The sequence below is a fragment of the Dipodomys spectabilis genome, unplaced genomic scaffold (genome assembly GCF_019054845.1).
Source record: "Dipodomys spectabilis isolate Male_0828 unplaced genomic scaffold, ASM1905484v1 ptg000003l, whole genome shotgun sequence".
NCBI classification, from domain to species: Eukaryota; Metazoa; Chordata; class Mammalia; order Rodentia; family Heteromyidae; genus Dipodomys; species Dipodomys spectabilis.
Window position 1 is genome coordinate 4,185,891 of NW_024870680.1, and position 25,773 is coordinate 4,211,663.

The window sequence follows — 25,773 nt, forward strand, 5'->3', positions numbered from 1 at the left end:
AATAAGTGGGCTAAAGACTTAAAGAGAAACTTCTTTGAAGAGAAAATAAGGATGGCCAATAGACACATGAAGAAATGCTCAACCTCCCTAGCCATAAAAGAAATGCAAATCAAAACAACATTCAGATACCACCTCACCCCAGTTAGAATGGCTATAATCAAGAACTCAATGGGCTGGGAAGGTGGCTCAGTGGTAGAGCGCTTGCCTTGCACGCATGAGGCCCTGGGTTCGATTCCTCAGCACCACATAAGCAAAAAGCCGGAAGTGGCGCTGTGGCTCAACTGGTAGAGTGCTAGCTTTGAGCTGAAGAGCTGAGAGACAGTGCCCAGGCCCAGAGTTCAAGTCCACGACCGGACCCTCCCCCCCCCCCCCCCCCCCCCCCAAAAAAAAAGAACTCTAATAACAACAGATGCTGGAGGGGATGTGGACAGAAGGGAACCTTACTGCATTGTTGGTGGGAGTGTAAACTTGTTCAACCACTTTGGAAAATAGTATGGAGGTTCCTCAAAAGACTCCACATAGAGCTCCCCTATGACCCAGCAATCCCACTTTTGGGCATTTACCCAAATGTTCACAAACAAGACCACACTAAAGCTACCACACGACTATGTTTATTGCAGCATTATTTACCATAGCTAAGGTATGGAACCAACCCAGATGCTCCTCAGTAGATGAATGGATCAAGAAAATGTGGTATATATACACAATGGAATTCTATGCCTCCATCAGAAAGAATGACATTGCCTCATTTGTTAGGAAATGGAAAGACTTGGAAAAGATTATATTAAGTGAAGTAAGCCAGGCCCAAAGAAACATAGGTTTCCCTATGGTTTCCCTCATTTGCAATAACTAGTATGTGTCTGAGACAAGCAGAAAAGGTCAGATAAGTTGATGTTAGTGATATGAACCCTAAGATATATATTCAGATTTTTTTCTTTCATGCGATTGTTTCTAACACATTTATAAGATTATTTCTTTGTTGCTTTGTATGTCCCTCCCCCACGGTATAACCCCTGCTTTCACTGTATTTGATGTTGTTATCATTTGTGGAGGGGAAGGGAAAAAACAAATTATTTAAATAGGGATATAGGTGAACCCATTGCAACAATGAGACGTACAAGTCGTTATGTCGAAAACGAACTTTACAACTTTGGTGGGGGGGGGGTAGGTTGGGGAGTGAGGGGAGGATGGGATGGGAAGGGGAAACAAAGGAGGAGGCTACAATGCTTGATAAGAAATGTACTCATTATCTTGCTCATGTAATTGTAACCCCTCTGAACAGTATTTTCACAATAAAAAAAAAAAAAAAAGAAATTAGCTCCCTTTATATGTTTGAAAAAGTGTGGTAGCCATAAACTTGAAATGAAGCTCTGGATGTAAGCAGTAATCTGTTTGGAAGGTTAAATAGAACTTTTTGAAATTGAAGATTGGAAATCATTACATTTTAACCAAAATAAGAGAGTGGTGTGTATGCATTATTAAATAACAACAACAAGAACAAGGTGATGGAAAGTCTTGAGGTGGGTTTCTGCTATATAACATAGGCTGATATCAAACTGTCATTCTTCCTACCTTAGTCTCCTAAGCCCTGTGAAGATTCTGCTTTTCATTTACTTACAAGTTTAATTAATTTTTTTGTATGTAAGTTAAGCCTGTCTTGATTTTTTGTCTAAAATAAAATTTAAGAACTATAGAAAGTAAACTTCATTAAAAAAAAAAACAAACTGTCTTCCCTGGTGATTACTTTCATAATATAAAAAACTGTGGCTTCATGAACAAAGGTATTTACTTAAAAGTTTAAATTTCCCAACTTCATTGAATAGAAAAACATGTCTTTCTTTACTACCTTTTTTTAATGAACATGGTACTTTCCATACAGAAAATACTTTCTAAAAATTTATAGTTAGAATGAGTTATGTGCAAAGTAACTTGCCCTTCTAGTTCAAAAATTTAGTGATACCTTTTATTATTATCATTCTTGTTAACTTATTAATAATAAGGAAAACCTTAACTTGATATTCTTCTGTTATGTAGCCTCCTCAAATGGGAAATGTACCTGTAATGACACAGCCAACCTTAATATACAGCCAGCCTGTCATGAGACCACCAAACCCCTTTGGCCCTGTATCAGGAGCACAGGTATTATATTCTATATGTATCTTGTAATATTCTTGAGTGGGAAGAACTGTATAACACTTAAAAATCCTGTCATGTGGCTTAAGAAATAAATAGGTATTTGTGTTTTTACCCTTTGTGATGGATGTCACTTGCTTTATATTTTTCATATAAAAGCTTTTAAGAATGCTGATTATTTAGATATAAAGGACAAGTAGATTATAAATACCAAAGATGAAAATTTTTATAACTTATAGTTGGTAGATCTAGATGCCCATTTTTCTAAGGTTTAGGACTTATTTTTCTTGGTGATTTTTTTAATTCTGTCCATTATGAACTTTTGAAACCCTTAACTCAGAGTACACATCTTAGCTGTTGATGTGATTGGTGCTTCCATAGTGATGCCCTTGAGAGGCAGATAAAACTTTTGACCAATCTTTGAAATGTTTAGAATTTTATTTTTTATCAGATAACCCTTTGGCACTGAAGATTGTATTAAAAAACAAACCCAGATGGGTGAAGAAACTTTTGAAATCCCATGCAGTTCATTAATTTTTTTAGTGCAACACTTTCTTCTTCAAATATTTATTGTGCTGCTTCCCCTTTCTGAAAATTTACTCAACTATTCAGCCTTTATTATTCATCCCATTATTGTTGGTACCTTTTAGAGAAATCTGAACATTTTCCCCCTAAAAATTGTACTTATTATTCTGAGAGGGGAAGAAAATTTTCTTGCTATTTACTTTCTTTGAGGGTGGCATACATGAATAAATCCTTTATGAGTTGGTAAGGGTGGCTTATTCTGTGTTCTGTGGTTCTGCTCATGGTGTTTGTTTAACAGTAGAAATAATTCATCATATGAAATATTTAAGTACTCTATTCGTTTGTTTTTTTTTCATGCGGGTCCTGGAGCTTCAACTCAGGGCCTAGTCACTGTTGCTGAGCTTTTGTGCTCAAGGCTCTAGCACTTGAGCCACAGGTCATTTCCAGCTTTTTGTTGGTTCATTGTAGCTAAGAATCTCCTGACTTTCCTGCCTGGGCTGGCTTTGAACTTGATCTTAGATCTCAGCCTCCTGTGTAGACTTGTAGGTGTGAGCTACCAATGCTTGGCCATGCTTTCTCATTTCTTTAAATGATTTCCATTCCAATGGAATGACATATTACTTCTCGCTTATTTGAAAATAAATACTGGTAGTAGACTTGAATGAATATACCTGTTACATTTGCCAAAACATACATCTTGTGTTGCTAAAATTAGTTTACACTGATCCACTTTGAAATTCTCCTTTGTATTTCATACAGTGGTGAAGTATGAGATGATATATTTAGCTTTTTTTTTTTTTTTGTCTGTCCTGGGGCTTGAACTCAGGGACTAGGCACTGTCTCTGAGCTTCTTTTTTTGCTCAAGGCTAGCACTCTACCACTTGAGCCATAGTACCCTACCACTTCCAGCTTTTTCTATTTATATGGTACTGAGGAATTGAACCCAAGGTTCCATGCATATAAGGCAAGCACTCTACCAACTGAGCAACCTTCCCAGCCCCTATTTAACCTTTTTGAGTGTTGAAATCATTTATGTCGAAAACGACATTTATCAAATGATAACTGGAAATGGGTGGTATACAGAGTTCTGATAAAATTCTGTTGGCTATAATGTATTTATATATTTACCTCTTGTAAGGTTGTTTTCTGTTTGTGGGGTGGAGGTTGAGGAGTGGTTTGCAATGCTGGGATTAAACCTAGACTTAATGTATCCTAAACAAGCATTCTATATCTCCACTTCCTGTCTCCACCCGCCCTCCTCCCTTGTCCATATTATGGTGATTTTTTTTCTGTCCTATTTCTTAATCAGTTAATTTTTTACAGTGAAGATAGCTTTGGACCAGAGTAATTGATATATGCAGTTACTACCTTTAGAAGTCATTTTATGCATTTATGACATGTACTATGACTATATTATGTATTTTACTAGGTAGTTTTAACTGTTGGCTTAACTTTTTAAAGAAACATTCAAGATTTTGATAACTTTTAAAAAAGTATATTAATAATTTTCTTACCTTTTATGGAGACATTTGCTTAGGTTATACTATTACTTAAGGGTTTTTTCCTTCCTTTGTTAGTCATAGTTTTAACCTCAAATATATTAGCATTTATTTAAAATAAGTAATTTAGTTTTCTTAGTCATGTAAAGATCTAAGTAATAAGAACCTAAGTATATTTTAAGAGAGAGAGAGAGTGTGTGTGTGTGTGTGTGTGTGTGTGTGTGTGTTTGTGTATTTGAAAGGCTGTAGCTCAAGTTTATTAGGAACCTAGTCTACAGAAATTTTTCCTTGATGTGCACATCACAGTGGACATCTTGTCTTGTGGGCTAATGTTAGAGTAAATCAAGCTTGGATAGTGGCTTTTACCACTTCTCAAAATAATATATTTAAGATAGGTGATTTCCCTGTCTCATGACCTCATATTTCATTGATGAAGGAGAGAGAGACTTGGAAAGGTTTTCAGTTTTGGAAAGTTTCAGTTTTGTATGTGGTCTAATACAACTTATCCCCAGGTGTCCTTGAGTCACTGTTCATTTTTACCATACTTCTACTTCCACCACAGAAGTAACCCTAATTTCTCTGTCAACAGTTACTCACCCTGACAAAAAAAATCCCTTGGATTTTCTTGTTTGTTTAGATTATAAATCACATTTTTACATTTGGGCTACTGTAGTTGTCAAGAATACCCTCTGCAATTTTGGACAATACTTTCAAGCTAAAACATTGGATATACATATCTTTATGTTAGGGGAAGAAAGTAAAAATTTTAAAAATTTCTAGTCCTCTACTATCCCCTCTTAACCTAGGTTTTATATCTTGTTACACACTAAAACCCGATAACCTTTTCACTGAACACCAAAAAAGTGCCACATTTTTTGTTTATAACTACTTTATGTCAGAAAAGAAGTGAGTGAGAGATTATTAGGGTAATAGATTTCTAATTAAAAAGTAAGTACTTGACTGATAAAATCACCTGAAGGAAACAAATCAGGAACTCAAAGAGAAAACTGAACAGTTGTGAAGTTGCTCAAGGAAACTATTATCTCCTCCTAGGTCATTTGAAAGTCAGAATCTTTTTCCCTGAGACAGGTTCTCATTTTATATCCTAAGGTGATGGTGAATTTTCTATCTTCTGCTTCAGCCTCCCAAGTGCTGGGACTACATGCCTGCACCACCATGCCCAGATTAACATTATTGTTGTTGCTGCTGTTATTCTGGTAGTATCAGGGTTTTGAACTGTGGGCGTCATGGCTTGCTAGGCAGGCACTGTATCCCTTGAACAATACCCCCCAACCCTTTGTGCTTTTGTTATTTTTAAAGTAGGGTCTCCATTTTTTCCCCTGGACCATCATGGATCATAATCCTCCTGATCTCAGCCTCTCAAGAAGCTAGAATCTCAGACATGAGCCACTTCACCCAGCCCCAGCTTAATGTGACTCTTTATTTCCCCAATTTGTTTTCCAGTTGTCCAATCTCAAAAGTGGCACTAATTGTTCTTTACTATTAACCATCTACTCTTGTATTCTATAGCCTTTGCCAGCTTAGAGCTTACCTTGTTTTCCGGTTTTTTTGTCTGATGTAATCCATTATGGTGATACTAGGTAGTATCTTATTTTAGTATCTTATTTTCATACTCAAAAGTCTAAACAGATGAATCTAAATATTTTTGAGCATTTAAGGGATCCTTTTGGCTTTCTTTTTCTTAACTCTACTTCTTGAAGACTCCCTTTTTGTACAAGTACTAATGAGTAAACATAATATTTAACTTAATTCCCATGCACTTATAACTTTCAGTAAGTATATAGTGCCGAGTTCTGTTACTGCTTGTCCTTTCCAAAAAAATCTTTAGTCCCTCATAGTGTGGATATTTACCCCATTTTTTGGGTCATCTCTTTCGAGTCCTTATGAAATCTGCAGTTCTATTATTATTTTTCATATGGACCTTTATGACTACTTAACATCCATCTATCCATTCATCTACCCAGTCTAACAAGATTCCATTTACTGGGTAGTATGCCATAAACTGCACTCTTACCTCAGTATCTCCCATTCCTATTCCTAGGATAGTGCCTGACATGTAATTGTTTGGAGCTATTAATTATCAAATGAATCTTATAAAACCTTTTTTATTATGTATCTACATATGCCTCTTTAGTCTCTCATTTCATGTGATTATTACATTGGTAGTTTATGGTAATGTTCAAAACTAATTTGATTTTTTTTTGGGGGGGGGGTCCAGTCATGGGGCCTGAACTCTGGGCCTGGGCACTGTCCCTCAGCTCTTCAGCTCAAGGCTAGCGCTCTACCACTTGAGCCACAGTGCCACTTCTGGCTTTTTTCTTTTTGCTTATGTGGTGCTGAGGAATCAAACCCAGGGCCTCAGGCATGCAAGGCAAGCGCTCTACCACTGAGCCACCTTCCCAGCCCCAACTAATTTGATTTTTTTGGCTTATACTTCAGACCATATTTTAATAATATAAAAAATAATTTTAGAAAACTGGAATGCTGTGGCTCTAGTGGTAGAGCACTCACCTTGAGCTGAAGAGCTCAAGGATAGGGCCCTGGCCCAGAGTTCAAGCCCCATGACTGACCAAAATAAATAAGTAAAAATAAATAAATAAATAAATTGGATAATATAAATTTTAAGCTACTCATCTTTGAAATAGGTGAGATTTCTCTCTTGCTTTAATGTTTAATGGTTCTCATCCATTCCTTTGTATTGTATTCCTTTGTTTGTTCTCCTTTTTTTCAAATGAGGATACAAAGGTCTTTGACTTATTTCTGTATGTTTGTAAATAGTTTAAATGAAAAGTGAAATTTTAATCATAATAGAATCTTTTAATTAAATCACATTCCACAGCTGTTACCTAAAAGCCTTCCTTGTTTTTTTTAAATATTTCTTTGGGGAGTCATTAACCATCCCAAGTATACTTCTGAGCTCATGGTCTTTTTTCTGATTACTATCAAATCAAATTAATCCCTTGAGCATCCTATTTTTACAGATAATGTTTTCTTATTTGGCTGTTAGGTAAGACAGCCAAACAATGTGTTTTACATTATATTTCTCTTACTCTTAAGTTTTGCATTAGTGCTTGACAGTGAAAAAGCAGCTAATTCCATTTGACTATAAGCTCAGACTTTGTTGTTTTTTGTTTGTTGGGTTTTTTGTCCTCATGACAGCTTAACAACAGGTAGGCTGTGCTATAGCTTTGAGATTATACCTCCCAATACATATTCCTTCTGCCATAATGAGCATCCTCTTCTTGGTTTCTACTAGAATACATCCCTAGTCCCGGTGCTCCCACTTCACTCCCACAAACTTTGTTTTGGCACTGGCTATTTTTCTAAAGATATTTTAGCCAGGCTCTGGTGGCTCACTGCCTGTAATTCTAGCTACTCGAGAGTCTGAGATCTGAGAATCATGATTTGAAAATCTCTTGAGACTCTTATCCCAACTAAACTACCAACAAAAATTCAGGACAGCAGTCTAGAGGTCCTCAAACATAGATCTTCCCTATGATCTAGCCATTCCACACCTGGGCATCAACCAAGAACAATCACAAGCTACAATACCATAAAGATACTTGCACATCTATGTTCATTCCTGCACTGTTCATAATAACCAAGTTACGGAAACAGCATGAGTGGATCCCCAAAAATGTGGCACCTATACACAAGGAAATTTTACACAGACTTTAGAAGAGCATTGTTATATTCTGAGAAATGGTTGTGGTGGGGTTTTTTGTTTGTTTGTTTGTTTGTCTTTTGGGGGGGCCTGAACTCTGGGCCTGGGCACTTCCCTCAGCTCTTCAGCTCAGAGCTAGTGCTTATTCTGAGAAATGGATGGACTTAGAACAAATCATGTTAAGTGAGGTGCGAGGTAAGCCAAGCTCAGAGAGACAAATTCATGTTTTTTCTCATATTTGGAAACTAGATCTAAAATACATCGGGCCATGATAACTTTACAGGACTCTAGGTATCCACACACAGTGAGACCAAAGGAAGGCTACCCAAGAAGAGAACACAAAGGTGCATTGCCTCTGATCAGATAAAATAATATTTATCGCTGGGCACCGGTGGCTCATACCTGTAATCCTAACTATTCAGGAGGCTGAGATCTGAGGATCATGATTCAGAGCCAACCTGGGCAGCAAAATCTGTGAGACTCTTATTTCCAATTAACCACAAGAAAACTGGAAGTGCCACTGTGGCTCAAGTGGTAGAGTGCTTACCTTGAGCTGAAGAGCTGAGGGACAGCACCCAGGCCCAGAGTTCAAGCCCCTCAACCAACCAAAAAAATAAAATAAATAATATTTATCATAAGGAACTACAGGAAATGGAAATTAGGTTTTTTTTCTTTTTGTCTTGTTTGTTCATTTATTTATCTTTGGAAGTATAAGAATGGAGCACAGAAATGGTGGGAGAAAGGGTGAACAAATGCAGCATTGGTAGACATTGTGTTGAAAATTAACTTTACAATTTGTGAGTAGGGAGAGCTGGGACAAATTGGGAGAAAGAGTAAGGGGGAAGGGGTGTCAGTCATGGGGCTTGAACTCTGGGCTTGGGCGCTGTCCCTCAGCTCTTTAGCTCAAGGCTAGTGCTTGAGCCACAGTGCCACTTCCATTTTTCTGAGTGGTTTATTGGAGATAAGAGTCTCATGGACTTTCTTGGCCAGGCTGGCTTTGAACCACAATCCTCAGATCTCAGCCTCCTGAGTAGCTAGGATTACAGGCTTGAGCCACTGGTGCTCTGCTACTAATGTATAAATATTACATATGTTTAATATAAATTGGAATGTCCTTTGAGAACTCCGTGTTTGCAGTATATAGCTATTGGGTTAAGTGTGAAGGCAGTTGACTTAGTTTCAGTTTTCTTCTGAAAGCAACTGTAATATGAAGTAACTCAATGAATGTTTGTGTCTGTTTTAGGTATTGTTTGAAGCTCTTTGGGTGTGGGGAAGGTTGTTATGTTTATCATGTTCTTTTTACTTTATTGATGAAAAACTCATATTAACTTTCCTGTCTGCTTTAGCAAAAACTGTATGAAAACTGTAGTGTGATCATTTAATTTTAAAATAAGCATAGTAAAAGTTTGTGGTATTGTGCATTCTTTCTGCTTACAGTTTTGCTTACGGACGATATGGCTAAAGATACAAAGTGGTTGCTGGTATTTGTTTGCACTAGCCAGTTTTAAGTAAGTCTGACATCAGTTAATTGTCTGAAAGGAAACACTGGCTTGTTGTGGGTGCTTTGTGCTCTTCTAAATAGGGACCTTGTTGGCTTTAGATATTGGAATAATTCAAGTCTTACAAAAAAATGGCCTTTTTAATGACTTTTTTGTGTGCAAGAACTAATGGCCTGTTACTTTTAGGCTTAGTGATTTTTTTTTTTTTCAAAAACTGGATGTATTAATTGGGGATGTTGGTAGTACAGCTTCTATCAGCTGATCTGTCCAGCTGAATTTTTGTAAAGAACGCTTTTTGCCTTGCCAGCAAGTCGTGTGTTGTGCTCATGAGAAAATTTACACTGACAATTGGGGTTTAGTGCCCTAGATGAAAAACTGGCTCTCTGGGTCTCACTGTGGACCTGAGTCAGCAGTGACAAAAAGGTCAGGCATCCCTTCCTCTGTCAGCTGTTGTTAACTAAGACAGCAAGTAGAGGAAGCGGTTGTGTTTCAAATCCTTCCAGAAAGGTAACAATTAAATTTCCCGTCCCAATAAACAAAACCGGAAAGTGTCCATAAAACCTTGGATGACTGAAGTTCTATGTAATCTTCATAATGAAGATTAGTGTGTATCAAGAGCACACAAATTATTGACTGTGTTTACTACAAACATCCCTTTTAGAAATTGACTTCTGCCAAGCACCAGTGGCTCACACCCGTAATCCAGCTACTCAGAAGGCTGAGATCTGAGGATCTAGGTTCAAGCCAGCCCAGGCAGGAAATGAAACTTTTATCTCCAATTAATCACAGAAGACCAGAAGTGTAGCTATTGCTCAAGATGACTAACTGAGCAAAAAAGCTCAGGCCCTAAATTCAGCCCTGGATGACCAGCTCTAAAAAGAAAAGACTTTTCTAATATTACTTTAACTTCTTCCTATAAGTTAAATATAGCCACAAATTTTACCTAAGTTTAAAATAATAGGAATAGCACATTTTAAAGAGGAAAAAAATATATATATAGCCTTCAAGTCAGCAGGCATACATAAGAATCTACTAGTTTCCTAAGGCTGTAATATAGTATCACAGGCTGAAGTTAAGTTGCTATCAGTTCTAGAGGCTGCACATTTGAAATGAAGCAGTCAGCAAGGCCATCCTCACTCTCAATCACCTTCTAGAAGAGGGTGTGTTTTTGCCTTTTGCTGCTCACAGAGTGTGAGCATAATAGCATTATCTTTAATATAAAACAAGTGGACTGGAACACTGTATTTATGTTTCTGTACAAGAGACTTACCTCTGGTGGCCTGGCTGTGTACTAAACATTACCCCCAAAAGAATTTACTTTTTCTGTGACCAACCTTGAAATCTGCTATCTGTGGACTCCTGTTAAGTAGCACTGTGTGTCTAGATACTTTGATTCCATAGCAGCATTAGGAAAACATGTTTTAAGCATTGCTGTATGTAGTTTGTTTGTTCTGCAAGAACAGAACAGCCCAGAGTAGGAAAGGACACAGCCAAGGGCAAAGTTATAAACATTGTAAGTAACATTAAGTATATTAAAAAACATAAGTTTTTAAAATAGTTAATATTAAAATTTAAAAATTTGAAATAAGAGATCAGACATTCTTCCTCACCCCTCTCCTTTTCTTTTTCCCCCTTTGCTTCTTTCTTCTTTCTTTCTTTTTCCTTTTTTTTTTTTTGTTGTTGTCCTAAGGCTTTTGAACTCAGCCTGGGCACAGTTCCTGAGCCTCTTTGTGCACAAGGCTAGCATTTTATCACTTGAGGAGCCACAGCATCACTTCTGGTTTTCTGGGTACTTTATTGGAGATACGAGTCTCATGGACTTTTTCCGCCTGGGTTGACTTAGAACCATGATCTCAGATCTCAGTCTCCTGAGTAGCTAAGATTACAGGCATGAGCCACTGGTGCCCAGCTCAGAGGTCATTCTTATACAGTGCTTGTTTAATCACCAGAAACATTTAATTTAACACAGTTTAGAATGTTTATATGTCACTCCTAGAGTCAGGATTCTATTCAGTTCTATCATTCCATAAAACTGTCAAGATACTGTATTCGCTTCTTCAGTGATGGTGAAGTGAATTTATAGCATTGCTATTTGCTAGTTGGTCTTTTGGGTGATTGAAGAATTTAAATGTAAAGATAGGGCACAGTTGTGTTGCTACAAATCTTAAATACAAAATCAAATTAGAACATTTACCCTGGAAAGGGCTAATGATAGAGCACGCATATAGTAAGTGCAAGGCCCTGAGTTCAAGCCCTAGTATTACGCCACACACTCTGCAAAAACAAAATTTCCTTTGTTTTTATTTTCTCATAAACTTACTTTCTCTCTCCCTCCCTCCCCCTCCTTTCCTTTCCTCCCTTCCTCTCTCCCTCCCTCCTTCCATCCTTCCTTCTCTCTCCCTCTCTTTCCCTCTTTTTTTTCTTTTCATTTTCTTCTGTCTGTAATGGGATTTGAACTCAGGCCTTAAACTTCCTGCCCAGCAAAATTTTTTGCTGGTTCTTTTGGCAGTAGAGTTTAGTGAACTTTTCTGCCCTGGCTGGCCTCAGAATGCATCTTGCAGATCTCATCTTCTGAGTAGCTAAGATGACAGTCATAAACCCCCAGTACCCAACATCTTTGCTTTCTACTATTATGCCATGTTCTTTAATTTACTCAATGGAATAAAAAGTAAAGGAGGGGTGGCACTCTTATTTCAGGAGACATTTTCAGGCTGAAATCAGTGGTTCACGCTTGTAACCCTGTTACTTTGGAGGCTGAGAATCAGTTACAAGCCAGCCTCAGCAGGTAAACCCAAGACTTTGCAAAAACCTGGAAGTGGAAATACAGTTCTAGTTGTAGAGCACTAGATCTGAGCAAAAAAGCTGAGAGAGGGGCTGGGAAAGTGGCTCAGTGGTAGAGCGCTTGCCTTGCATGCCTGAGGCCCTGGGTTCAATTCCTCAGCACCACATAAGCAAAAAGAAAAAAGCCAGAAGTGGCACTGTAGCTCAAGCGGTAGGCTTGAGCTCCAGCGGTGAAGGACAGCACCCAGGCCCAGAGTTCAGGCTCCACGACCGGACCCCAAAAAAAAAAAAAAGCCGAGTGAAAGTCTAAGGTCCCTGAGTTCAAGGCCCAATACTGGCCCCTCACCACTACCCCAAAAAATTCCTACTGCTTCATTCATTCATCAGGATCCCATCAGGTCTCCGTCTGCTTTCCTTAAACAGTAACATGGACAGCAAATTTTCCTTATCTTTCCTTCCTTCCTCTCAGCTGGCTGCATTTTCATCAGTGTGTGTATGTTCATGTTTGGTAATGGTGCCGAGAATAGATAGGACCAGGTGGTAAAGAGTACTGGCTGGCTCAGTCCTGGGAGCTTTGTAGCAGCCACATGAGCTGTGGTTGCACGCACTGCATATCCATAGGATAAGAAACTTAATTGCAGGTACAGTTTTCTCATTGGTGGCATCAAATATATTCTAGTTTGCTAATTATTTATAGATGTGACAGAAGTGACAAGTTTAAGAGGCTGGTAGAAGTTTTAGCTAAACTACTTTTTTTCCCCCAAGGGAAATTGGTCCTTTTTAACACCATAAGGCTTTTGGATTATGTAGCAGCATGCTTATGTCTTAGGGAAATAATAGTGCTTTCTTTGTCTTCATAAGCATCTTTGGGAGGGGGTGAGGGTAATTGGGTTGACAGGCTACTGTCCTTGTGGAAAGCTTGGGGCTTTCATAGAAACTCACCATTTTGGATGCAGTCTATGTATCATCCAAATTATTGTTTTAACTTTGAGTACAAAAGCTGTGTGCGAGAGAAGCCCAGTTAATAGTGAAGATAAGTGCAAATGTTGGATTCTTTCCAGTGAGGTGACTAATTATTAATCTAAATCATCCTACTTCTGCATGCCCTGTTTGGGCTGAACAGGGGTGTAGAGCATCTTCGTGGTGGAGCTACACCTTCATCTGTTTCATGAATTGTGTTTAAAGACCTGACATGTGCTCCCCTGTTCTTTCCGTTAGAGCTACCTATGTAGTTCCATGATCTTTTTCATTGTCTCTTCCTATTGTCTTTGGGCATATATTTTTTTGGAGGGGCATATATTTCTTAAACAGTATACTTGACCACCAATATGACTGATGGTAATTTCTAAGCTTTTATATTAATCTTAAGTATCCCGGATAACTAATTGTTTACACTAGTAATAAAATATTTGCTGAAACTCATGGATCTAATAAGTCAATAAAAATAATAGGAAAAATGAGATTACATTAGCAGAGGATGTTTTTTGGGGGGGAGGGGACTTCAAATAGTATGTTGGAAGCATGAATTGAACTGTTTCCACTTAGTCAGACTTTGATATGCTCTTAGTTGAACATCCCTAAACAGAATATCTCATAATGGCCATGCTTGCATGATTTATAATCCTGTACTGAGGGAGAATAAAGTTTGTTCTAAGCAAAATAGCTTTTGTGAGATTTTAAAGTTCATAAGTTAGCTTAGTGCCATAGAATAATATATATAAAAACTGACATCTTGGTTCATTAAAATTTTCTTTCCTTGGGAGACTACTCTCAAGGATACGTTATTGAGTTCAGTGGTTTACCGACCTTATATTCAAATTAAATTATAGGCGCAGATTGTAAAATATAAACAAATACATTCAGAGGAAATAGAATAAGAGATCCCAAAGCATTCTGTGGATAGTTAGACTAAGTGATCCCTGTGTTCTTTTTCTTCCTACAGTATATGCAGCAGCTTCTGCATGTGCCACGTGGACAGTTAGGCAACTCTGCATGAAGAGCGTGGGAACTAAAGATAGGACTCGATACCCCTTAGGAAGCAGGAAGGAAAGAAAATTACATCTAGATTATTTGGGATCTGAACTGAGATCAATTTGCACAATTGTTGGCCAATAGCTTGGACACAGCCATTTTCACCAGTTTTTTTCAAAAATTATGCATTCTCTCCCACCCCTTTTTTCTATCTGACATACCAAAAGTCTTAACCAAGGGTCAGCTTATAGCGACCTTTTTGGATAAAAGACTTCCTTTTGAGTTTCAGAAACACAGATTTGTTTTCTGAAAAACATATGCCTTTGAATAAACTTGACATGTAATAACACATTTGTTTTAATAATTTCATTCCTACAAAGGCTGCCTTTATATTTATTAAAGGTGACAAAACAAAAACCACTTCTTCTTTTCATTACATTTTCTGCTTTCATGTTCTGTCATTCTGAGATCTTTTTTCTTTCCCTCTCTCTGTCTTCTTTTCCCCCAGCTGTCGGCAGCATCCAGCCCCTCCAGTCACAGTCCTCACAGAGCTTCAGGAAAGGATCCTTTTGCAGAGATTTCTTTGGAGGATTTCTTATAAATCACTTTAGGTATTGCTGCTTGTTGGGGAATATGGGGACTAAATACTTACTTTAAAATTACTGGGCATTATTAAGCAAAATTCACTCTTCTTTGTTTCTTTAAAGGAGTCTGGTTTCCCTCCGCTTCTCCTCCTTTGTTCTTTGGGTGAGGAATAAAAACAGGTTAAGCTAGGACATAGGGAGAAATAACTTTTGTAAGGCAGAAATAGAAGTGTGAAATTATAGGATCATCTTACATATAAAAGCATGGCATCCACTGTTTACAACAGGTGGATGAAAAAAATACCACCCGTGAAAACTGTTTGAGTCATTCTTCAAAGAATTGTAGAGAGCTCCCCAGTTTTACTCACTGCATCAGAGCCTGATTGGGAAAGAAATGTTTTTGCGTTTCTTTTCATTTAAAATAGTTAACATTTTAAGAAAGTTTTTTTTTTTGTTGTTTTTTGTTTTTTAGTTAAGGGAAATGAATACTTAAGACTTTGGCTTGAAGGATTCTGCATATGATCCATGCTGCCTTTGTTTGCTTAGAATCACTATAATTTGTTCTTCTTGATGCTCTAGTTCCCAATTTACATTTGCCTTCTAGATCTTTGGGAGTATGTACTCTTCTTATTGGGCAACAACTCTTCTTATTTGTTAACACATCTGGCTCAGTAATTAATCTTTAGATAGGCATTTGAAGAGGAATCATGAGTGAAGAATATAGTGACTCCCAACTGTACAGTTTTTCTTCGTAGATCTTTCAGATTTTTAATTTTTATTAGTAAAGAAATTAGTCCATGTTAAGATTACTCTTCTGTTACCTCTAATTTTATATCATATGGAAATAATAGTCTGCATTTTGTTTTTCCAAATGAAATGTCACATGGAATATTTCTGTTTCGGAATAGATGTTTTGAACCTCTCATGGAAAAAAATAAATCTTTCTTCACTTATCCCTAAGCTACTTGTTGGTTTTTAGTCCTTAGAAAAGTATTGAAAGTTCTGACATTGAGCAAGATGAATTGTGTTCATAAACTACTTTGTTAAATGGCAACTCCCTTGTACAACTACTTAAAGACAATAATAAAAACATTTTAAGGAAGTTTCTATAACTGCTTCACAGTACTGAGTTGTGGCATGTAAGAAGCTGATAATACTGACTTGTAATCAGGGTTTGTGATAAGCATGTTGCTCATACTTCCGGTCCAGTTATATGGCTACAAGGCGTTTTTATTTGTGAGAACACATCCTACAGTACCGTGAATTAATTAAACACATACTTTTTTTTTTCCAGATACAATTTATGTAACTAGATGGAAGAGAATGGAGTTATTCCAAAAAGACAAGTGCTCAAGTGGCGAATCCTTACTTCCAGCAAAATTTAAACTGCTGTCTCTTAAATTCTTCTTCCATTAGAATGCTACAGTACCCAGTGAAGGCCCATGAAGGAAATTGGGACTAGTTTATAGGAGAAAGTTATCAATACAATTTATAAAGCCAAGAATTGCCATGATTTAAGACTAAGATCTGTCTTTTTGGTGACTAACCTTTCAGTTCTTTCAACTCCTATTAATACCCATAACCAGTAACCTACCAAGAAAAGCCCTTATTTGGAAAGTGTGAAATTTGTATTTGGAAATGCTGCCTGGAGAGAAGAGCTGTGTCCTTTACTGTATTCAACAGGACTTGTTGGGGGATCAAAATCATAATTCTTAATTATGCATTATCTTTGTTTTCTCAAGTCCTCACAGACACCGAAACCATAACTGAAATTAACATTTCCTTTAAAAATTTTATATTCAGTTTGCAGTAGACATTCCTTAAGTATTTGTATTTATTTATGATTATCAGTTTTACGTAACATTAATATTGTATCAAACCTCCTTATGAAAATGAGTATGGATGTACACAGTATGTTTGATTTTTATCCACAAGAATGAATCTGATTCAGAATGCTTTTTAGCTGACATACAGAGCACTAAATATTTTAAGGCAAATCCATAGACCTGGATATCCTAAGAATTCTCAGTCTCTATGGGATTTAGGGAAGCATTATAAATGCATTAATCCTTATAGTCAATTCTGTGCCTGGGATTTTGCAAGGGAACAGTTCACTGACTAAGAAAAGCACTACATATAAAATTCAGCATTAGTGCATTGGGAAGGATCTTTACTGCTTTGTGCTTGGCATGTCATTATTTTCCATTTGACATTAGGGCCTTTCCAAAATGAATGTGAGGAATTGCTTTCACTTCAAGACTTTCCTTCTTTTCAGTAAAACTCTAGGAGATGTTATTGGGGAGGGGAGGGAAACAAAATTCTTGAACTTTTTATTTGGCTTGTGCCATGTTATGATCATGTACCTTTTAAATAAGGGGAAATAGTATCTTTAAAGTTAATGTCTAGCCAAGAGTTTAGTTATTGAAGAATTAAACTGCACTGTTGATCGGTGCTTTGTGTAAATACATCATACGTTTGGGTTGAGAGGGGCCTTAAGGAGGACAGTTCATTGTAGGAAAGCAATTCTGTACATGAGTTTAAGCATACTTGTTGCATTGTCTCTGCAGATTATATTTTTGTTTACAATATTAAAATGTATGTTAGCAAAATGGGTGGATTTTCAAATAAAATGCAGCTTCCACAAAACTTTTGTTATGGTATTCTAGTCTGAGGTGCATTTTGTTTTTTCTTTTTCTTTTTTAATCATTTTTTCTAATAAAATTATACCCAGGTGATTATATTTGCTGATTTAATAAAATGTAAAATTTGCTTTATTTAAATTTCCAAAAAGCTTTATCTTTGCGAGTTTTGTTACTTTCTAGACTCTTACTGACGAAGTGAACTACATAATTGTCCTTTTTTTTCTTCTTTTTTATTTTTTATTTATTTTTTTGGTTTTCTGTTCAGATGCCTTCATAAAGGTAAGTGTAAGGCTTTCTGGTACATATGGTATTTCCACTTGGGAGGCAGTAAGAGTGTGAGTTGCAGGCTAGTCTGGGTACATGAGAGATCCTGTCCTAAAACAAACAGCAGCCACAAAAAGAAATCTGTGTACCATATTGCATGTTGAATAATCAGTAGAATTTGGAGTATGTGATAAAGAAATTTGAAGTTTGGCATTGATAAGTCTGAATAACTATTAGCCAGTGTGCTTTGTTTCATTTTACTGCTCTGTCTTTTTTACTTTTTATTAAAAATAATTTTTCTGATTTAAGTTTCAGTACCATTAAACCATTTTCATATAAATTGGAACATTGTACTTTTTTTTATAAGTTAGCTTCTTTAATGTAAATTTTGATTTGTGTCTTCCAGTGTTTGGGCTGTTTTAAGGATTGTGATTTGCTTTTTACTTCTTTTGATATGGTAAGCCTCTGAGTGCTTGCCCTTTATTATTCAAGCATCTTTTGGACTCTGTTGGGTAGGAATTACCTACATTCTACTTTACAGATAGATAGAAATCGGAAAAGGATCCTGCCCAAACAAGCCAGGTGGGAGAGTGAGGTGCCATTGTTCTCTGGCGTTTAAAATTTTGGTTGGTATAGGGGATCAAACCTAGGGCTTTAGGCATGATAAAAATTCATTATGATATGTTTTTTACTACTGAGGTACACTCCTAGCTCAGATTGGGACCTGGACCTCTATATCTGATTCTTTTACTCATTGGCTGGTGCTTTACCACCTGAGCCATACCTCCTACCCCCAGAAGCTAATTTTTTAATGTTAATTTTGAAAGGACTGAGATTAACTTGTCAAATTAACACTGGACACATTGATCCTTTCCCTGTCTGGCACTTTTCCTGCCTCCCTCCCTTTTAGCCTGGGGCTCTTAGTGGTAGGCCTTGAATTCCGCCCTCAAAGGAAGGTACAGGTAAGGAAGGATCCAGGTGTAAGTCTTCTCCTCCTACTCAACATTCATCTGGACTCAAAGCTGTTCAGGAGATTGGTCTCCTTAGCCTTTCAAGAACACTACTGGAAGCATCAAGCATGCCACACCGGCACTGCTAGCTTAGTGTCTGTCTTACAGGTGTGTCTGTCTTAGATGGCACAAAATGAAATCTCATCTCTGATCTTCATCTTGGTAAAATAGAAACTGAACAGCTCTTCATTCCCATTTAAGGACTTACTGAAGAGCAACAGCATCAGGAACTAGGAGTCTGGTCTGATTAGGACAGCTGTATCATTGGGGGGGGGGAGGAGGGTAATTGGAGCTTGAACTGGGGACCTGAGTTGCCTTCGCTCACTGCATCTTCTACAAGCCACAGCCTGGCTTTTTTTTTTTTTTTTTTGTAATTTATTGGAGATAAAATATCACAGGCTTTTCTTGCCTAGGCTGGCTTCCATCCTTGATCATCAGGTCTCAATCTCCTGTTAGAATTCCAGGTGTGGCCTGCCTCCCCAGAATTGTTTGGTTTTTCTTCTGTCAGTTGTCATCAGGAACTAATCTTGTAGCACAACTACTGAACTTTAAATCCATTGTGGGCAGGATTTACATTGCAAATGTGTCAAAAATAGAAATTAAAGAATGAGAGTCCTTTGTCTTATCAGAAAAGCACAGTGAATTGAAACTTGTAACAGACCTAAATCAGGAACATTATAGGACAGTAAACCTAATTTACAGGTGTTAAAATATGTGTTAGGGAAGCATACAGGCTGAGCATTGTAGTTCAGTAGTGCCTAAAGTCCTGTGTTCCATTCGTAACACCTTATACATACTCTTCATTTAATAAACTATGCAAACATAATCTTAACTTTTGTTGGTCCTGGAGCTTGAACTCGGCCTGGGTGCTGTCCCTGAGCTTTTTTTGCTCAAGGCTAACTCTACCGCTTGAGTGACAGCACCACTTCTGGCATTTTTGAGTAGTTTATTGGAGGTAAGAGTTTTACCATCTTTCCTCTCAGGGCTGGCTTTGAACAGCAATCCTTAGATCTGAGTAGCTAGGATTACAGGTGTGAGCCACCAGTGCCTGGCTGAAGTAATTTCTGAATCCCTACGTTAATGTTTTCAGGAGTTGCCAGTCTGTTCTTATTTCCACTCCAACCTTTTCATAAAGCAAAAGACACGTTGCTAATGCATTTTTTTATGGTTGAGAAAACAGCCTTAGATTATGTTGTTGACCTTTAACAACTGACTGGGTGGGGTTTTTTTATTTTTATTTTTTGAGACTGTTCCACTGTTAGGTATGCTGTCCTCAGACCACAATCTTTCCACACTGTCTCTAAAGTAGCTGAGATTACAGGTGTGACAACCAACACAAGTGTGCACTATCATATGTGGTCTTACTTGTTGAACTTTGGGACTTAACGGATGGTCTAACTCATAATCACCCTATAGCATACTGGTATACAGAATACCACGAGTGCTTTTGTGGGTGAATGTGAAAGTTGGTACACAGAAATGTACCAAATTTTAATTTTATCTAAGGTTGATCGGAGAGAAAGGGAAGTTCTTTTTGGATGAACATTGACAATAGTCAGGTTTCAGAATGTCCCTTGTGTGGGAAGTACTGGTTAGAGATAGAAGTGGATCAGATAGTCTGTGTCAGTGAGACAAGGAAATACTTAAGTGGTTAGAGCTGGAAGAGATTGAAGAAAGGCAAATGGAGAGCCTGGAATACAGAGGGGACAGTTGACAGGATATCACACAGACAGAAGCAACTGCTTTATGACAGTACAGAACGTAAAGCATCATGGACTTTTCTTCCAACTATAAAGAGGACATGAGAAGCCCACCACATAGGAATGTTAGAAAGATTTAATAAATGGAAACAAACAGCCTGATGCACAAGAAAGCTTCAGGACATCATTGCATTTAAGAGGGATATAGAAGAGTGATTCACAACCTGTGTTCAAATCCTGGCTCCACTGACTAGCTGGACGGTATTGGGAAAGTGTCTCGATTTCCTTCAGTCTGTTTATCTAAAGTGGGGAGAGTGGTAGACATTTCTTCAGAGGATTACATAATAGGATTGAGAAAGGCCTGCTAGAAGGCACATTTAAGGGTTTACTGTTAGTACCAAGAATCTTTTCAAAGTTCTTTGGAACCCCCTTCTCTTGGCACATATAACAGTTGGCTTCTACACAGAATCCCAGATTTCATATGCCCTGTGCCACCTAAGCCCCTGGTCCTAAGACAACTTTGGTGTTTTTTGTTTTGTTTTTGTTTTTTCCAACTTGGGTTTTTTGGTGCTGGGAATGGGACCCAGGTTTTGTACATGCTAGGCAAGGCTGCTACATCCCCTACATTCCCAACCTCTGAGCAAACTTGCGAACTGTACTTTGGTTACTTTTAAAAGAGTAAAAAGCACCTACCAGAGTAGCACTGTGGCTCAAGCAGTAGATCGCTCGCCTTGAGCTGAAGAGCTGAGGGACAGCGCCCAGGCCCAGAGTTCAGGCCCCACAACCAGACCAAAAACAAAAAAAGCGCCTACCAGGCCAACACTTATGTTTAAGACAGTAGTTTTTAAAAACCCAGAGATACTTTTGAATTTAGTTCAAGCCTTCAGTGGGGGAGTAGTATTGGGCCCCTCCCCAAATTGAACTCACGGCCTCACATGCCAGGGAATCAAGAGCTCTGCCTCTTGAGCCACACCCTAGCCCTTCCTTGCTTTTTTTTTTTTTTTTTTTTTTTGAGAGGGTTGGATGACCACATAATGAGCTGAGACAGCTAAATGAATGTATTGGTACAGAACAAGGGGCAATTTTTGTTGGGAGGCTTGCCGGGTTTGTGGTTTGGAGCTTTTAGCTTTTTATTAATTGATTTTTTTTTCAACTCTGGTACCAGGGCTTTCCCTGTTGGCCCCCTACCACTTGAGCCATCCCTTCAGTACAGCTCTTTGCCAGTTAATTGGAGATACAGTCTTGATCTTTTATTTCCCGAGTTGGCTTCAAATTGTGATCCTCTGATCTCAGCCTCCTGAGTAGCTAGGATTACGTGTGTGAGCCAGTGGTGCCTGGTTTAACTATTAGGACTGGGTAGGTATCTTTTCACCAGATTTTAGATCCAGCTGGAAGTTGTATCCCTCATTGATATTTTTACATAAGACCCTTTTTCAAGTGGCTAGGAGAAAACGACATGTAAAAATCGAGTGTAACAGAGTATCATAGGTCCAAAGTTAATTATGCCTTTGAACTAGGGCAGCAGGTGTGCCTGGAATGTACAATCCTTGGTGTCAGAATTTTAAGGTGAAGTGCCTCACCATACTTGGAATAGCTGTGGAGAGGCAATTCTAACACAGTTAATTTCCACCCCTCTTAGGAGGAGAAGGTGGCCAGAGCTAACATGTTTTTATAGCTGAGACTACAAAAAAAACAAAAAAGATGGCACTAACTCAAGAAGGCAAGAGGTCAGCAAGTTCACTACAGGATTAGAGGAAGGAAATGCTGACAAAACCTTGTAACAATCGGTGGCAGAATCTGAATTTGCAGTCACTGTAAAACTCATTTGCTAGGTTAAAAGTCTGAAAATCTTGCCATTTATAGACATTTTTTTAAGAATCTGAAAGGTTTTTTTTTTTTTTAGCACTTACCTCATTAAGAACAGCATGATCCAAAAAGTAGCCATGTAAAAATCTTGGTGAAAAAAGTAGCCTTTCTTCTGGGATTCTGAAGCCCTAACGAGTGGGAAATGGAAATACTTATTCAAGTTAAAGTCACTAATATTTAGAAAGCCTCTGCTGCTTGAGGGCATGTTTCCTTGCTTTTAGCGCTAAAGCCTGTTTATTCCAAGAACACAGAGAACTGTTGTTGAGGCCTAGTGAAATTAGCAGAGACCAAGGAGACTTAACAAACAATCCTTTATTGCCACAAAAATGCCCTAACCTCACTATTCCCTGAATCACTCCAGTGTCTTGACTGCGGGGTTTAGAAACAAATATGCTTAAGAGTCCTGTTTCTTCACACACATAAGCACTTTGGATCTAGCTTTAGTACTAGACTCCATCAGCACATCCAGGATAGGAAATTGGTGGATCCTCCTAGAGCTACCAACCAGGTGACCTCCCCAAGTGGGGGCTGAATTGGTCCTGCCAGTGTGTACATACCCTTTGATGAAAAACATAAGGCTGTGGCTCATGTGGTGAGAGTGAGAAGTGAGAGCATTGGGCCCTGAATTCACCCTCCATGCTGGTATAAAAAAACTTCCTTTGGGCTCAATAGGAAATGTACTCATTACCTTACTCATGTAACTAACCCCTCTGTACAGTATGTTTACAATTAAAAAAAAATTTTTTTTAAACTCCTTTCTAGAGCTGGTAGCTCTGTCTATAATCCTAGCTCATTAGGCTGCAGAGATCCGAGGATAAAGGTTGGAAGCCAGCCCAGGCAGGAAAGTCTGTGAGACTGTTATCTCCAGTTAACCAGTAAGAAGCTTGAAGTGGAGGTGTGGCTCAAATGATAGCGTGCTAGCCTTGAGCACAAATGCTAAGCAAGAGCTTAAGGCCCTGAGTTACAACCCCAGTACTCATTCATACACACACATGAAAACATTAGTATTGGGTTTCATGCTTTCATACTCTGTGTGAGTGTGTGCATGCCATATTCCCTCATTACCCTCCCTTGTCCTCCCCTTCTCCCTCTGACACCTTCCTCTTCAACAATCCCCTTTTGTATTTCCCTCCTTTTCTTCATCCCTCCCTCCAGTTCTCCCTCCCATCTTCTCTTTTAAAACGCACTTCCACGGGAAGCCCAAAAACTACAGATGGTGAATGTTCTTTCATGTATTTATTGGACCATTTTTCTTTGGGTTCAACTACTTGTTCTTTATTCTTTTATTGTTTAATATTTTGATTCATATTTTCGTTTTGTTTTGTTTTTGGGGGTCCGGTTGTGGGGCCTGAACTCTGGGCCTGGGTGCTGTCCCTCAGCTCTTCAGCTCAAGGCTAGCCCGCTACCACTTGAGCCACAGCGCCACTTACGGCTTTTTTTTTCCTGCTTATGTGATGCTGAGGAATCAAACCCAAGGCCTCATGCATGCAAGGCAAGCACTCTACCACTGAGCCACCTTCCCAGCCCTTGTCTCATATTTTCTTGTTATGAATCCCTTGTTAGAGGAATAGTTCATAAAGCTTTCCTTTCATTCTATACGCTGTTTCCTTTGCTGTGCAGAAACAATGTGATGCAATCTGTTTGTTCTCATTATTTCTGGAACTATGGAATCCTTGCCTATGCCAGTATGTTGTTTTCTCTGTGTTTCCCTGCTGTCATTTCAAAGTTTGGTGTCTTACGTTAAGGTCTTTGATCATCTGGGATTATGTACTTTGGTTCTTTTTGTTTGCTTGTTTTTACAATAGTTCTCCATGTGGATTCAGTTTTCTCAGTACCATTTATTGAAGAGACTGATCTACAGCATATATTTCTGGCATCTGTCAAGAATCACATGGCTGAAATTGCATGAGATTAGTTATGGGTACTCTTATTTCACTGGCCTAGGTATCTGTTTTTGTGCCAGAACCATACTGTTTTTGTTACCATCTGAGTATAGTTTGAAACCAAGTATTGTGATTCCTCCAACATTGTTCTTTTTCCTCTGACATGCCTTGGTGATTTGGTATCTTTTGTGCTTCCCAGTGAGCTTTTGGATTGGTTTTTCTATTTGTGAAGCACATCATTGGAATTTTGTCATTTTAGCAATATAAATTCAGATCCATGAATATGAGAGGTCCTTCCATCTTCTAATATCTTCAAGTCGTTTTCGGCTTCTCTTTTTAGAGGTTTTTCACCTCTAGTTTGAATTGTTGCTTATTTTTCAGGGTGCCAGTGGCTCATACCTATAATTCTAGCCACTCAGGAAACAGATCTGAGGATCCAGGTTCAGAGGCAGTCCAGGCAGACAGATGTGTGAGATTCCAGCAAAAAGCTGGAATGGGAGATGTGGCTCCAGTGGTAGAGCTCCAGCCCCTGCTCTCACTTGAGAGGTTCCCTGTAGCCAGTAGAAGTACTGGTAGCCACTGCTGCCCTCAATGAACTTGCAGCCAGTGGGCCAGGCAGGTTCCCATTCACTTGAGAAGCCTCCCTGTTTGTGCACCCAGGGGCCACAAATGTCCAAGCCAAGGGCTGCCCCCTGAATGACTTCCCAAGCAGCACCAAGTTCTAGCTGGAAGGGAAAAAGGGACACAACCTGGCACTGCCTGCCTGGCTCAGCACTTTCAGATCCTGCTCTGCAGTAAACAGACATGCAGGAGGGAAGACTTTCTGGAAGTGTTGAGCTCAGAGCTCTGTCTCCACAAAAATCAACAGGGCTTGCTCTTTGCCCTAGAGGGTGGTACACTGACCACTGATTGCTCTGCACACTGAGTTCACTGCTTTACAAACTTCTCAGCAGGTTTGCATTCAACTCTCCTCATGTCTATGACTTTCTCATGATCATCGCTTGCCCAGTCAACTGCCAGTATCTGCAGGCTTCAGCACTTGTGTTTGGTCTTTGTTTTCAGGTCAAAGTAGCTCAGTTTCAAACAATAGGCCCCATGTCAAGGTAGCACTTGGTTATAACACTTAACTATGCAATGGATTTCTTCTCCATTTTTGCCTGCCTTGTAAGAGGCGTCGTTGTCAGACCAAATCCCCACAGTGTTTAAAGGCAATGAGAACTGTGGCTTTCTCCTGTTGCTTGTACTACCAGATAGTCTGGTACCAGGGCTGCCTGGGCTTATTTTATGGTTGTGAGCTTTATAAATATTGCTTATTTTAAAATATAGTGTGTGTGTGTATGTGCACGCGTGCGCGTGTGTCAGTACTGAGATATGCATTACAACCTTTGTCTTTTAATTGGAGCTACATGTATACTCTATTTATACATAGTGGAATTACTGATACTATTTAAATGCCATCTTGTTATTTGAATTTTTTTTTCTTGTGTGGTTTTGTTTTGACCTTTTTGAGTCAGGGTCTCACTTTGCAGCTCAGGCTGACTCCAAATGCTAATCCCTCTGCCTCAGCTTCCCAAGTGCTGGTATTACAAGCATTATATACTTTTCTATTCATGTTCTCTGTTAGACCCCTTACTCCAGCTTCTCCGCCTTCTTTTCCCAAAGCACAAAGCAAGTACTTTTTAAACCACTTGTGGTGTTGGCTCGGCATGGTGGTGTACGCCTATAACCCCA

General features: G+C 38.5%; 1 protein-coding gene across 11 annotated transcripts in view; it reads left to right on the top strand.

Moving 5' to 3' along the window:
* Picalm (phosphatidylinositol binding clathrin assembly protein) overlaps nt 1-17,451 on the top strand; it is a 99,068-nt gene extending 81,617 nt beyond the window's left edge. For all 11 annotated transcript variants that reach the window (XM_042689807.1, XM_042689829.1, XM_042689812.1 and 8 more), the window contains 2 exons: nt 2,035-2,139; nt 15,972-17,451. In XM_042689807.1, the coding sequence (XP_042545741.1) occupies nt 2,035-2,139; nt 15,972-15,986 (120 nt within the window). In that variant the 3' untranslated portion in view covers nt 15,987-17,451. The remainder of the gene's footprint in view (nt 1-2,034; nt 2,140-15,971) is intronic.
* The last annotated feature ends 8,322 nt before the right edge of the window (nt 17,452-25,773 follow it).